At 37.5% G+C, this 14,891-nt stretch overlaps 4 protein-coding genes across 6 annotated transcripts; 2 read left to right on the top strand and 2 right to left on the bottom strand.

Annotated features, from left to right (window-relative positions):
• Positions 1–234: 234 nt before the first annotated feature.
• On the bottom strand, positions 235–3,800 carry LOC114740764 (iron-sulfur assembly protein IscA-like 2, mitochondrial). Its single transcript, XM_028928977.1, has 4 exons — positions 3,544–3,800; positions 1,687–1,817; positions 1,432–1,540; positions 235–712 (listed from the first exon to the last, which is right to left on the bottom strand). Exons 1-4 carry the CDS (start codon positions 3,712–3,714, stop codon positions 647–649), a joined length of 477 nt encoding a protein of 158 aa, XP_028784810.1. The 5' UTR covers positions 3,715–3,800; the 3' UTR covers positions 235–646.
• Positions 3,801–4,065: 265 nt separating this feature from the next.
• LOC114740762 (glucosamine 6-phosphate N-acetyltransferase-like) lies at positions 4,066–5,654 on the top strand. Of its 3 annotated transcripts, none has more exons than XM_028928973.1 (2): positions 4,066–4,271; positions 4,978–5,654. In XM_028928973.1, the coding sequence occupies exons 1-2, from the start codon at positions 4,239–4,241 to the stop codon at positions 5,491–5,493; spliced, it is 549 nt and encodes a 182-aa protein (XP_028784806.1). In that variant the 5' UTR covers positions 4,066–4,238; the 3' UTR covers positions 5,494–5,654. The 3 variants fall into 3 exon arrangements, with proteins under 3 accessions (XP_028784806.1, XP_028784808.1, XP_028784807.1); XM_028928975.1 differs by having other exon boundaries at positions 4,068–4,279; positions 4,997–5,654; XM_028928974.1 differs by having other exon boundaries at positions 4,069–4,271; positions 4,997–5,654.
• A 318-nt stretch (positions 5,655–5,972) lies between these two features.
• LOC114740834 (heme-binding-like protein At3g10130, chloroplastic) lies at positions 5,973–9,576 on the top strand. Its single transcript, XM_028929081.1, has 9 exons — positions 5,973–6,010; positions 6,487–6,710; positions 6,806–6,892; positions 6,984–7,054; positions 7,492–7,593; positions 7,862–7,966; positions 8,469–8,604; positions 8,945–9,054; positions 9,211–9,576. Exons 1-9 carry the CDS (start codon positions 5,973–5,975, stop codon positions 9,283–9,285), a joined length of 948 nt encoding a protein of 315 aa, XP_028784914.1. The 3' UTR covers positions 9,286–9,576.
• A 3,789-nt stretch (positions 9,577–13,365) lies between these two features.
• On the bottom strand, positions 13,366–14,054 carry LOC114740763 (uncharacterized). The gene has a single exon (XM_028928976.1). The coding sequence runs from the start codon at positions 13,966–13,968 to the stop codon at positions 13,486–13,488; it is 483 nt and encodes a 160-aa protein (XP_028784809.1). The 5' UTR covers positions 13,969–14,054; the 3' UTR covers positions 13,366–13,485.
• Positions 14,055–14,891: the final 837 nt, after the last annotated feature.

Genomic DNA, 14,891 nt, shown 5'->3' with positions numbered 1-14,891 from the left:
GGGGAGTGGGAATAATCAATAGCTTATGACAGAGAAAATAAGAGAGAAATGAGTATTTAAGTGGATTTTTATGAACAAAAGATTAATTTTCTTAGTATGCGCGGGAAGAGAGGGAGTAATGGTTATTTGTCATAGCACTTTTGAAAGACCTCAATCAAGATGCTAAGTGCTAGCTTGTGCTTCTCTAGTCATCAAAACGAGAAAAAGAAAAATAGATAGATGCACGCTTAGAAATCAAGCTGTTCGAGAAATTATTCCTTTTATTTCCTTTCTTTCACCATCAGTCGTGATTTTCAAATGTGCGTCTCATAAAAATGAAAGGATATGACAAAACATTATGCAGGATGCTGTCCAGTGCTACGTCAGTATAGTGTACACGGACACGCTCCTTAAAGCGTCAGCATTACCTTGCATTCCACACATCCATTACCAACTTGATGCAGCCTATATCTTACTTGCCAGCTTGATCTTATTTTTGGCATATCCGCATCATACATTCAATAAATCAGACTAAATAAACGTGTTATTTGTTTCCCCTAGGGAGATACAAAAATGCGTCTCAGGGGACTTAATAAACAGTATACTAGGACCGATATCATCAAAACATATGAGCAGCGGGAGGAGTCAGGAGGGACTCGCAAAGTAACTAAAGTTTTACCATGAATGAACTCTTGCAACTACAACCACCAACTGCACTTGGGTTTTCCGTCACCTGCAAGTTACCAAAAACTAGCCATAACTCATCATGGATTATACATCATAAGCAAGTTTGAAACTTATATTAGGCATGCCCTAGTGAGATTGAAGACAAAACATGATTGTGGAATCACTCAAAAGTAGTTTTTACAGATTATGTATTTAAATTACAAGAACACATCTGATTATGGATAATTGTGCCGTACAAGATGCTTAACAAGCGGACTAGCTACATTAAACTGAAGTGCATGGCATGGCATAGCTAAACTATTAAAAGATAAATCAACTTTATTTAGAAAAATTTCTACAACCAACATTCTAATATCTTCAACCCGAATATGGCCATAATCCTAATTGTCTCTAATCTAAATAATTTCGCATCATTGATAAGAAGTACAGGTAAAATATCATAAAACAGCAACAACAACTACTAACAACTCCTTTGATCTTTGATGTAAAACCTAATTAATTAATTTGAGTACATTAAGATGTTAGTTAAATCAGTTAATATGATATTTTTTCTAAAACATCTTAATATTCTCCCTTCATTCCCTCACTCCTTTTCTTAGAAAAAAAATTGATAAACATGTGAAATAAGTCTTATATTAAGAACCGGAGGAGTATGATACAATAAAACACCATGTTAAACTTACGAAACAGGTTTGCAACCGAACGAATATGAAGATGACTTTAAATAAACATGATGTTCATAGCTCAAAAGTTTGTTTAACTTACTACAAAAGCTGAACGTATTAGCTCTTCAACATAGTCAACGGTTGCTCCTTTTACAAAGTCATAGGAAACATTATCAACAACTAATTTAATACCTTCTCTCTCAAAAACTCTGCCAGCATAAAAACGTTGCAAGAGACAAGTGATTAGCATATTTATATACAACCGAGAAGATTACAAATCATCATCTGTATTTTCACAATAACAAATATAGACTAACAAGCACATGTACGAATTTTCACAGGGGAAAGAAGATACCTGTCATCTGAATTTATTCTGTCATCTAGATTGAACACATATTGGAATCCAGAACACCCACCAGTTTCCACACTCAAACGAAGCATTTTCTCATCTGCTGATGATTCATTGGCTACTAATTCTTTCATTCTCTGTTAATCAATTAATAAATTACAAAAATAGGTTGGTAATCGAACTTGTAATTACATACATCTCACTTGCATTCGATAAAATCACGAGCAAGGAGAGAATGTCCATCAAACAAATTAAACATTATACAACAACACTTCAGTACCATAACGGGCATTAAAAAAAAAAAATACCGTAAAATTTAGATCATATTTATCATCTTTTAACAAGGTTTTCACAGACAATGAATCCTGCAGCAACCCTTTCAACTGGAGACTTAGGAGTACTTCAGCTTCCTCCTTTTTATTAAAAACAGACTAAGTTTTCAAGTTGAATCGGCCATGTTTAAGAAACTTCACGTGCATCTGTAAACAGAACAGCATGTTCTTATTAAAGCCCCCAGCAATAAATTTGGTGGTTTATCAGGAAAGAAATTTAATGAGTTGAGGGCACTTGCTAATGACGTAAGGAGAAATGACTAATATGGTTAGGAAGTAGCCTCCGAATTACATCTCACTAACACGGTAACAGTGATTAACATGATTATGTTTGTGTTTCTCCAAAGCAGTAAATGGTGTTGGAGACAAATAACAGCTTAGAACTTTTTCACTTGATGTTTGATCTTAAGCACTTTGATGGATGAACTTTAAATTCTTACTTCTTATGAACAAAATCAAGATAAATTGCGTAACCTTGTACCCAAAAAAAAAAAAAAAGGAAGAAGATAAATTGTGTAACCAAAGTTACCAAACAAATAACAAAGCAGGGGATTGACATCCCTTTCCAATCACACTATGAAATAACCAACTGACACAAGAATCATAAAATTGCAGAGAAGACCTGGTGAATATGACATTTTGTAAAACTGGTTATGTTTCTATCTGGAATTGCTTTCTTTCACTACAACTTTTCCGCTCTTAACCTCCTAAGCCTTACTAAACAATCCATCATAACAGAAGGAACTTTGATCTACACTTTTAACAGAAGATTTTCCCCGGGACTCAACTTGCCATGCTCTACACCCCCACCCTTGCCCCTCGCCAAGCCAAGCCAATACAACATGATACAACTGCAAAGGTACAAAGACTTACACCATTGGAGGAATATCACATGGGAAGGCAAGGAGGAATTTAGCCATGTCAGAGCAAGTTGTTGCACAGTTAAATATTTTGTGCCTTGGAATTGGGTAGCATCAACTTACAAGAGCTAAGGCAGGATACAAATGGGGGAAGGGTACTGAAAAAGGGGTGTTGAGGAAGGAAATAGTCTTGGTTATTGGAGTTTCTATCTCTTTCACGAATAAGAGATCCTAAGTTCTCTCTAGTATTGGTTTCTTTCATACTTGGATCCAATTTTGTTTTCTTTGATGGGCTCCTGTCAAACCCCGAAACTAATCCTAAGATGATTTTAACATCTTTGTCCTGGAGAAGTAATCCTTTTTCCGTTGTTTATATAATAAGGAAAAGAGGGGATATCGTCAATATTCGAATGGTAGAAGCATAAACTTATATCCTATTTTACAGTAAGCAAATTTCTGTACTTGAATTTGCCCAAGGGCAGACACACGGAAATGATTAATCCCTTTAACAAATAAATTCAATCAGATTCCCATCTTCATGATACCGGGGGAAAAAAAAAGCATATTAAACCGTAACTCTAATTAATCAAAAGTTGTGAAGTTATCAAGCAAAAACAAATATAAAGTGGCAGAGCAGTAGCATGTATTCTTGTTGATAGAGCAAGACATACTCGTATACAATTTTCAGTCATTTGAACTGGCTCACGAGAAAACGACGAAGACGGAGACGAGGGAGAGGCATGGTGAAGAACAGCAGCAGAAGACGAGCTCAGAAGCCTCTGGTTCTGTCGAATTCGAGCAGTAAAAAATGGCGTGAAGCGTCGAATTAGCGATCCTGACATGGCTATCTCCGTCTCCCCTTCCTCCTCCAACGAACAATTCGTTGTCAGATTGTATAAGCTTCTACTTGATCCCTACGGCCTACAGAGGATCCGCGGCAGTGGACCGTGGTCGGAGCGGAACGATGCGTTGCAAGACCTTTCCTGATGGGAAAAAAGGAAATATTGCAGAACAGCGCGTCCCTATGTACGAGGCAAAATCTGAACCGTCCATGAATTGAAGGCCATAAATGCTGCATCAAAATTAAAATATCAACATTCACCTAAATATATATATATATATATATATATATATATATATCAATGTCGTCGTTTTCAATCTTCAACACATTCTCACAGGTCACGGCTCCTCATCAGATGCTGAGTCTAGAAGGCGAGGTTTCGATTCCCACAAAGCCCAAGGGCTCATAGCATCTCACTCGAACTCTTTTCTCGCCCCCAAACTGCGCCTCTCGCTAACCCAATTTCAATCGCGAGTAAAACCGGTGGCATTGAGGGGCTGCATCTGTTCTCGAATCATTAATTTGATGATTGTACTATCATTTTGTGCTCAGAAGAAGGTAAGAAGGTGAAGAAAACTTTCAAATCGTTGTCCTTAATATGCGGGTAGAATTTAGGTATTGAGTAATGGACTAGGATTCGTTGAAGGTTAAAGCTGTTATTACTAGGTGCTAGTACAATGTAGCTGTTATGGGGAAAATTACTGATTGGTGCGATTTAGCTGTGATGCTGATGATATTGATCATATTTTATTCTTCTGAGCTAGCTGCTACACCAATGCTTGAGGGAGTTAGATAGACTTATGTGCATCTGTTGAGAAAATCTCTCTTCAATGATGTACAGTGTTTGTGTGTGTTGCCATTTGGGAAGAAATTATTTTGGACGACAATGTGCTAATATCATTGAGAGCTACGCTTTACCCGTAGGTTTTATAAGGGCAGTCAAAATAACTACTTCTGTACTGTAGATTATTGACTGTAGAAATTAATTGAGGTTTTTTCTTTTTTGTGCCCCCGATTTAAGGGTATAATTTAGGTTAGAGAAATGAACTCTATGGCACTCATGTGCATTACTGATCTTATTAATAAATTTAGTTTATTCTTTCTGGCTTTCTGAGGATGATTGAAAAATGCTCTTATGATATCCAATGGTTGGTTTGAATTAATGGTATGCATCGTGTCTGGATTTGTTTTTCAGAAGCGATGTAATTAAAAATAATTATGTAAAGAAAGTTTTGTCTGGACTTATGTGAGAACTTTTTTTAAGTCCAAGGTAACTTCCACAGGAACAAAAGTTGCGCTGAAGAAGATGCAGAACAGTGAATCAGCTGGCCTGGAGCAGAAGTTAAGAGCCAGAAAATTAGAAGTCTCAGACAACGGAAAAGGTTTCCTAGAGTTACTACAACAACTTAGTGTCTGTGATTCTGTTTCTGACAAGGAATTTCAGGATCGATTTCACGAGCTCAGTTCTCTTGGAGATGATCATGTTATTTGTGTCATAGAAGATGAACTTTGTGGGAAGATTATTGCTACAGGGAGTGTGTTCATCGAAAAGAAATTTCTAAGAAATTGTGGCAAAGTTGGACACATTGAAGATGTAGTTGTTGATTCCAGTGCCCGGGGAAACCAATTGGGAAGGAAAGTAATCCAGTTCCTTACAGATCATGCTCGTTCAATGGGGTGCTATAAGGTGATACTTGATTGCAGCCTTGAGAACAAAGTGTTCTATGAGAAGTGTGGCTTCAAGCAGAATTCTGTTCAGATGGCCATGTATTTCGTTTGAGGGACGGTGTTTTACCAATTGCCCTCGTTATTTTGTTGTAGTCGAATGTTCTTATAAAAGGGTATTGACATAAATCGTTGTTCGTTTTCGAGTTTTTATTGTCTGACCAGAGATGTTGTCTTAGGCTTTGTGTTATGAGCACGGAATACGGGTTCAGGAAATCTGCTCTTCATTTTGTTATCTTCTACACAGATCACTAATCACAATCGAAGGGATGCATTCTCTATAAAATAAGGCACTCGGCCTATTCAAGGTCACACCATAACTACAAAAGTCAAATCATAGGCCCATCCCAAAATTGCTTGATTATTTTTCTCTCCTCTTATAAACATGTTCACTGGAGGCACTGAGAAGCTCTTTACTCTCACTAAATTTATACGATGATTCAAATTAAGTTATAAAGTTAAGCCAAACCATTTGCTGATCACAAGCCTTGGTTTCTTGTAACTTTATCATAAATTATAAAAAAGTATATGAACATGTCTTCATACCTTGACACCTGCTGGAGAGTTTCCAGGTTTAGCAGTGGTTGTACTTCCAAAATTGAGCTTTGGAGACTCCATTCAAATTCAATTGAGTTCCCCTGTAATTAGACTAAGGGGTTCGGGACTGCATACGGATGTTATTTTATTTTATAAACAACTCCCCCCCCCCCCCTTTTTTTTTTTACCAGAACAACTTTTTCCCCTTATAATCACTTAATCAGAGTAAGTTTTATATAAACTCGTAAAATCTACGCAATTTTATAGTCTTGATGCTAATGAGTTACGCATTGCCCCAGGAGAAAAGTGGGGCGCACAGGTGCAAATAAAACAGCGGGGTTTTCTCGAATTCGCATCTCCCGGGAAAAATCATAACCTCTTGATGTGACGTATTCACTCGATTTCTGCACTCGGCGACGGAAATTCAAAAAATCCAGAACCATAACCTGTACGTTCACGGCGAGGCTACCATTCTCTCCTGAACACTGAAGGTCGTAAACGAATTCGGAAGGAAAAATGCTTCTCTTCAAACCTCTGTTGCTTGCAGAAACCCAATCGCTAGTCTTCGCCCTCTTCCAAGAACACCTGATAAAACCTCATCGATTATCACTACTTCTGCGTCCAGCAACAGAATCAGCACAGCTCCGACGCAGCGAAGAACCATGTCTGCGTTTGAAGTGCGATACTCTCTACTTTTCGCTCTTGCTTCCCAAGCCACTTCTTTGTCTCAGAGACGTAAATGTCCAATTTTTTTTCCTTATAAGCTTTTCCTATCTTTGCTTTGCTATCAATCTAATTCACTTGATTATTTTTACGGATATTCATCACAGTTCTAGCGGACGCGGCCGCTGAGACTGCTAAATACATTTTTCCTAAAAGATTTGAAAGTCGGACTCTCGAAGAGGCTCTGATGGCAGGTATTATAAATGATTGATTTTCATACTCAAATATGAAGTTGTTCTAATTGTTCCTTTTCCGGTTGTGCGAATTATTTTGGATTCTCTGTAGTTCCGGAGCTTGAGACTGTGAAGTTCAAAGTTCTGGGTACGCGGGACCGGTATGAGATCAGGGAAATTGAGGTATATCTAGGTTCCATCTGTATTTACTGGAAGTAGCTTGGCTAAGGAAAATTTTTTTGTCTAGAAAACGAGTACCTTATATATAGTGTGGAAAACTGGCTGCCCATGGCGTGCCTGTGGGTTAAAGTAAATCTTCATTGAATTTGATTTTTCCTTCCGCAGTACCCCCAACATTTTAAGGAGGGTGGTGCACGATAGAGGAAAGGGGCTAGGGAGAAGGGGGAGGGAGGGAGAAATAAAAAGAAAAGAAATGAAACTTACGTGATGCACGAAAAGGATTTGGAGTTATATGAGCTTCCTTGTAGTACTTGTACACACACACACTGGGCACAAAACTCTCCATATGCTTAGAAAAAAGAGTAATATGCTATTATGGTGAACAATCTTGTCTTGGGCTGTCGGGCATGTCTCCCCTTAATGTGATTTTATCCATGCAGCCTTACTTTGTAGCAGAGACTACGATGCCTGGGAAGAGCGGCTTTGACTTCTATGGTGCCTCCCGGTCCTTTAATGTCCTAGCCGAGTATCTTTTTGGCAAGGTTATTTTTAGTTTCAGAACTGAACTCCAATTACGTTACTTTGCTGCTTTTGGTCACTACACCTCTTTCTTCTGAGTAATGGTGCTCGCACATCACTTACACCCGTACAGTCCTTGCTCTCTTCATTGCAAATAACCAACTTTATACACATTCACTGTTAGGAAGTGAAACTATTGCACGTGTAAATGATGTATAAATTATATTTATTGTTCTTTTTCCTTCCTGTTTCAAAATGAGTAATGGAATTATGTTGCTGTTCTGACTGTAGAATACAAAAAAGGAGAAAATGGAGATGACAACGCCTGTTTTTACACGCAAGGATGAGAATGATGGGGTTAAAATGGATATGACAACACCTGTGTTGACAACAAGGGTACCATTCTTTTCCATGGAATTTGTGCAATTGCCATCTTTATCTTTACTTTTATACGTCTTATACAATGCCAATGAGGCTATCAATAATTTGAGATCTTTTGTTTAATAAATATCACCATATCTCTTTGGAGATAAAAGTGAAAATAATAACAAGGAGCTTAACATCCAAAACTGACAAACCCCTGCAGACATAGCATAAAGTCTGTGAAACGCAACTGAACATGGACGAAAGTAATCCTAACTTATTCTGGTTGTGGTAGTGAAATGATTGGATCTAACTTATTCTCAAAATGGATTATTTTTACCTCCCAATGATCAGCTTGACAGAATTCAAGCTTAATTGAATGAGAGCTTTTTTAACAATTTAATTGTGGCTATATTGTATAAAAGGGGATCATGGTTTTTCTTGTGGTTAGTTCAGAACATGCATAGGATACTGCATTTCCTTCGATATTTTTTTTTTCCAATAATGATCTGATTCAGTAATGATATTATCTTAGGTGGAAGATCAAGGAAAGTGGAACATGTCTTTTGTCATGCCGTCAAAGTATGGTGGCAACTTACCGTTGCCTAAAGATTCCTCTGTGACGATAAAAGAGGTCCCCAGAAAAATAGTTGCGGTGGTTGCCTTTTCAGGTTAGCCCTTGCCTAAAAAGAAGTTAAATGCGGAATTTTTTTCTTCTTCATCTTTGGTTACAGTTATATTAGATAGTAAAGTTGTACCGCTTTAAATTTTCAGTATTATTGAAAGTACAAAGTCCACAATTTAGATTATGAGAGTTATGGGGATGCGTGCATGTTTAAATGCACCAAACTCCATTCTTTCATAGTAGCCCTGTGAAGTTAAAAACGAGCTAATCAGCCTCATGCCATTAGTTGTGCTGAGCACGAGGGAAAAAAAGGAAAAGAAATCATTTCTATTTAAATGTTTTTCAGTCCCATTTAAATATTTTACCTTTTTTATGTTCTGAATCAGGTTACGTGGATGATGAAGAAGTCAAGCGACGAGAATTGAAACTACGAGAAGCATTGAAAAGGGACAGAGAATTTAAAATTAAAGAAGGCACTTCAGTAGAAGTTGCACAGGTGAGAGCTACAGGGGCTACTTGGCATGCAGTTTTATTAATATGTTTCCCGATGTTTGGGATTTTGAATTTCCAGGATACTAAGGATAAAAAGTCTCAATTGACTGACCTCTTTGTCCAACTTCTTGTAATGCCATTTGTTCTGTTTTTATTACAGTATAATCCCCCATTCACCCTTCCTTTTCAACGTCGCAACGAGATTGCATTGGAGGTGGAACGGAAAGATGAATAGGAAAACTGATCTGTCCTCCAAATTTATGATCAGGATTCAGGAGGTACTCTTAAATTTTCAGCAGCCCTATCATAAATAGTAAAAAAGAACTGATCCAGTACCACATGAATCAGAGACTCCAATACCAGAAGATCTTGTGTACTTAATTGTTATGCATGTCATTTGTATAGTTAGATTACAATTTTACAGTCACTTGGTGGAGCGTTCTGACATTTTCATTTAATCTGAAATGCTGTAATAAAGTTTCTATATATTGAGCTTATTATAATAATTCTTTTACTATCTCAATTATTTTGGGGCCAGTGTTTTATTATCTCAATCTAAAACCTAGGTAGCATAAGAATAAAATGTTTTTTAATGTTCAATATCTTGACTGTGATTATTTGTTTCATTCATTTACACATATATTTAATTTTCAGTAATATGGTCACATGCTCTGTAGTTCAAATAATATATCAAAATTTAATACGCATAGTTTTGAGGCATTACATGATACTAAACGCGGGTAATTTTCTTGAGAGGGATAGCTCCTTCCACTGCACCATTTGTTTTCAGGCATGTTGACATTAACTTGAAAATGTCTCTCTAAAGGGTGGTGTTAAACACTATTGCTTCCCCCTCTCGTGCCAGCGAAGATCCAAAAATAAAGTAATTCGAGCATGGCCTGCACTTGTCACCAAATCACTGATAATAATTAACATCTGAAAATTCAAAAAATATACTTGTAATAAAGGTAAATAAGATAATTATTAGCCATAGTCCAGTCAATTATACAAAAAGGTAAAAAAAAAATTTCCAAAATTTGTGTATGATTACTATTGAGATAAATCAAGAGGCCCGGGGATGAGAATTTTCTGAAGAAAACCTAACAAGGGAGTTGTCAATTTTACTCCATAAGACTTGTATATTGGGTTCTTCTTTTCATTAAGAGGTGATTTCCAAGGATGATTTACACAGTTAAAAGAAAATGAGAAGGGGGAGAATATGGAGAGGTTCAATAGATTGTCGCTGTAGTTGAAAATTTCGCACATGAAAATTCAAACGTTTTTCGATTTTCATCTGACTTTATGAGAGAGTATATTGTTGAAAAATAAAATAAAAAAATATGAAGAAAGGAAAATGATGAAGATAATAAGACATAATAAAAAATTTATTACTATTTCGGTCTTTAATATAAGATTTATTTTATTAATTAAATTAAATTAATAAAGTTAAGTAAGATAGTTAATTATAAAAAATATGACATTTTTCCTAAAATACCATAATCATTTTTCTTAATATCCTCCCTCTATATCCTATTTGATTATGGTTGAAAGAGTATCAATATGTGCAATTTAAAAAAAACTGATAAATATGATAAATAAGTCTTATATTTAAGATTAAAATAAACTTAACAATTAGGTCATATAGTAAAAATCAAACGAGCATATAATATCAGTGTAGGGTAACAAGACATGGAGAGGCATAGAACAGTGACCTCGGATTTTACCGTTATATCCTGCGCGCGCACGTGATTTTGCGACAATCATTGGGGTAATCAACAAGAGAATTTTAAATTGAATACATAGGTATTTGTAGTCTCTCTCGATGCATGTGACAAACTTGTATGCATGTTTGAAGGATATATGTAATAAGTTTAATTATATATTGCTGGTCCAAAAAAAGTTTGATTATATATTTGAAATTTTTAATTCATTTAAAACTTAAAGAGGTTCGCTTATTTTCAAGGAACAAAAAACCGGACCGGAAACTCAACCAGTCCAGACAGTAGGTCAAGGGTTACTGGTCGGACCGTGGTCGGACCGGGGTCGGACCGGTCATAATAAAATAATAAAATTTAATTCATAACAATTAAGTGAAACAAAATTCATAAGTAATAAACTAATAATCACTGAAGGGAATATAAGAAAAATTAGTTTAAATGTTTAATTATACAAAATGAATATTAAGAATACATATCTTCATCAATATACTAATAAGTCAAACAACACTCCCCTTCCTTCCCAAGTCTCACGGCGATGGATCAAGTCAAAACTCAAAAGTAGTTTAAATGTTTATATTCTCCTCCATTCTCAAATCTCACGGCTATGGATCAAGACACTCCCCTCCCTTCTCATATCTCACGAGTCGTTCATTACTAATGACCCAAAAAATTGCTTTAACCAGTAGCTATCAGACAGAAGCAGCTAAAACAACTCAATGCTTGAACGAAGGTGAAAAGAAAAGGTATTGAGCTTACCCACAAGGCTACAACTCAATGTCTGCATCGAAGGTGAAGCAGGATGTCCGTGAACAACGAAGGTGAAGCAGGACGACAGCGAGGAGAGCATGGACTATGGAGACTCGTGACTTGCTACATGAGCTACAAAGGTGAACGGAGAAGGCGAAGGCAAACGACAAAGTCGAAGCAGAGCTGCAAAGGCAAAGGCGAACAGCGAAGTCGAAGCAGAGCTGCGAACGGCGAAGGCGAACGGCGAAGTCGAAGCAGAGCTGCGAACGGCGAACGGCGAAGTCGAAGCAGAGCTGCGAAGGCGAAGGCAAAGCAGAGCTGCGAATGGAGCCACGGAGGAGGGAGTGCCAATGTCAGTGATGAGGTGACGCTATGGATCCGATTTTGCTGGGTTCACGGCAAGAATTTGGGACTGGGAGCCAGTGGAAGAGACCTCGGCGATTCAGTCACAAATGGGGGAGGGCTGGAGGAGGACCGACCGACTGAGGGTTGAGTCGAGACTGGTAGGTTGGGAAGGGAGGAAGAGAGTTTTTTTTAAAAAAAAGGTAGTAAAACGACGTCATTTCTGTGGCTGGGCAACCAAAAAAAACAAACCGTGTGAACCGCCCAACCGGTTTTTTCCCGGTTTAACACCGGTTTTTACCGGTTGGACCGGTTCAACACCAATTCAAACCACCTCCGGTTTTTTATGCAAACCAGACCGGACTGGCGACCGGTTTTCCGGTTGAACCGGCCGGTCCGGTCCGGTCCGGTTTTTTTTCATTGCTTATTTTAAATGCTGACAAAGGTAGTAAATTTTTCCAACCGACAGATATGTGATTTTATTGATCACGAAATGGAATATTACGGCTACTGTGTGTACAGAATGTAATAAATTTTTGGATATCTTCTGAATCAAACAAAGTTACAAATATAACCTTCCCTAAATATTTTACAGGTGTCCAAATTGTTCAATTATAACCTTCCCTAGAGTGGGCTCATGGGTTTATACAGAATTTAGAATGGATTATAGTACCTCGGGTCCTTGATATAACATTCAAAGTGGATCTTACATAAATCAATGACTAGAAATAGTATTATTTATATATAAATTTTATAGGTATATTAATATATAAGGGGTTATTGCGTAGAGATAGGGATAGGAAACAGTGATGGTGAATTGGCAATTGGAAAACCATTGTAGCTTAAGATTAATGGCGAACATGATCATGGCCTCTCCATTAGTATTTTATCTTAATCATGAGAGGAGCGGCTTTAGCCATTTAATGTCGCTCTCGCTCATGATCCATCGGTACTTTTTGCTTAATACTACCTCCGGTCCTAATTATAAGAGCCAGTTAACTAATTTGAGGAAATTAAGGAAGTAAATGGAGTTAGTTATTTGTCTTAAATAGGTGTTGTCTTTCCTAAAATATTCTTGTTAATTAAGTGTATTGATTAGAACTATCATTATTAGAAGAGATACTTTAGCAAAAAATGTATAAATATGAGAGACAAAGTGGATTGAAGTCTTATATTTAGGACCAAAATAAAAGTCAAACAGGGTCTTATATTAAGGACCGGAGGTAGTATAATGTTAGCCGTCCGGCGCTAATTGTCAGTGCCCGCCGTTGTTTATCATTTGAATGCAAAAACGATAACACAGATAGATATTTAGAACATGTGGTTTCATGGTAAATATATATTTATATTATATATACATGTGAATTTAATTGATTTCGCTGGTGGCCGTCATCTAACCATGTTTTCCAGGTCAAAAAAAATCATCTATGTTTTATGACACATATACGAAAAGCCTAGTCTGTGTTAATGACAAGTTCATGTGATCAGGAACCAGCACCGATAATATCGAACTTCCAATCGGTGGCTTGTCACCGAGGATGTTATATAAAACAGTGTTATGTTACAAGTAGGGAGGAGAAAAAGGCACTAAAAACTCAGAAAGTGTGTGTGTGTGTGTGTTTGTGTTGCTAGTTTACTTCTGGTATGCTTTCTAATGCTGGCTTCCACCCTTGGCAGCCATAGTCATCAGTTTTATTATCTTCACCATCTTCTTGTCCTTTTTCACCATGAACTAGAGGTAATATGTTGTTAATTGAAATTCCTCCCTTGCACAGCATATTCTGCAGTTCCTTCTTACTGATAACCAGCTTAATCCTCACCACGCTGCTTTCTTCTTCGCTTTCTACTTCTGGATTCGCAAACCTCACCTTCTTCTTGCTAGCTTTTGGCGACGGCGATGATGCCGGCGGAACAAGGTAGTACAACTGACCTCGGAGCAGCTTGGTGTCGGGGTGGAGATGCCGGACGACGGGTAGCGACTCAGATATTGCATGGCCGAAAAACTGTGTCAAAACTTGGTGGACCTTAATGGGTTCCTTGTATTCAAGAACTTTCCCATCGGCTTTCACGACCCTGACGATGTTCTCTTGAAGGACTAGGCAATTCCCCATAGTTATTCAATTTCTGCAGTGAGAAGTGCTTAGTAGGAGAAATTAAAGAAAATGCTAGTTAGTTTTCTGGTTGGGGAATGAGAGGAGCGACGCGCCAAGGTGTATTTAAGAAAAGCTGCTTCAGAAAATACCCTTGCGAAGGTTCGAATATTACAAAAATGCCATTTGGAACCCCAAGTCGAGCATTTCAATGATGATAATGATGCTGGAATCACAATCGGAGTTGACTCGGACGACCGGTGAGTTAAAACGTGGGTACAATTAAGAGGAGGGTGCTGGGAGTAGTGTTTTGTGGAAGTGGATTACGACCAGAAGCATGTTAAGGGCCCAACGTCGCCGGCGAAGCCCAAGGGGTTGACCGCTCTCTCCAAAGTGCTCCCTTAGTTATTCCAATCACCCATATTCCACATATTCACTATTTCTTTACGTTTCTCAGTTTACTTTTCGTATGGTCAAGCCATAACTGGGGGACTAAACCTGAGCATAAAACCTTACTCCTAACATTTGAAATCTTTTAGGAAAAAATTATTGTTCAGCTCACATACGCAATTTAATCATTACGTTGTGGATCCGTTGTAATTCCTTCCACCAAAATTTGTCATTTTCACGCTGCTCACTTGTTACAGAACTTTTAGTAATCAAATTATTTATGTGAAATTATGCAGTAATTCTATCAAATTTTTACCGCCCGGGGGGGGGGGACACAGTTTACTTTTGGCGATTACATAACTTTAGGTCCTTGACATTATTATTATTTTAAAAAAATAATTAATTTAATTTCCCTTAATGGCTGAATTCTGAACAAAATTACTTATCCACTTAGACGTGAATGAGAGGGGCGAGTCACGATTATCATTGCTTCTTGAACACGTTGATTGAAGTGGCTACAAAGAAACGCGTTGTTCAAGGTCGGTTGGTAATTG

Source organism: Neltuma alba, unplaced genomic scaffold (assembly GCF_004799145.2).
Source record: "Neltuma alba isolate B1F8T4 unplaced genomic scaffold, ASM479914v2 tig00003187_pilon, whole genome shotgun sequence".
NCBI lineage: Eukaryota > Viridiplantae > Streptophyta > Magnoliopsida > Fabales > Fabaceae > Neltuma > Neltuma alba.
Note: the sequence above shows the minus strand (reverse complement) of the source record. Positions and strands in the feature narration are given on the sequence as shown.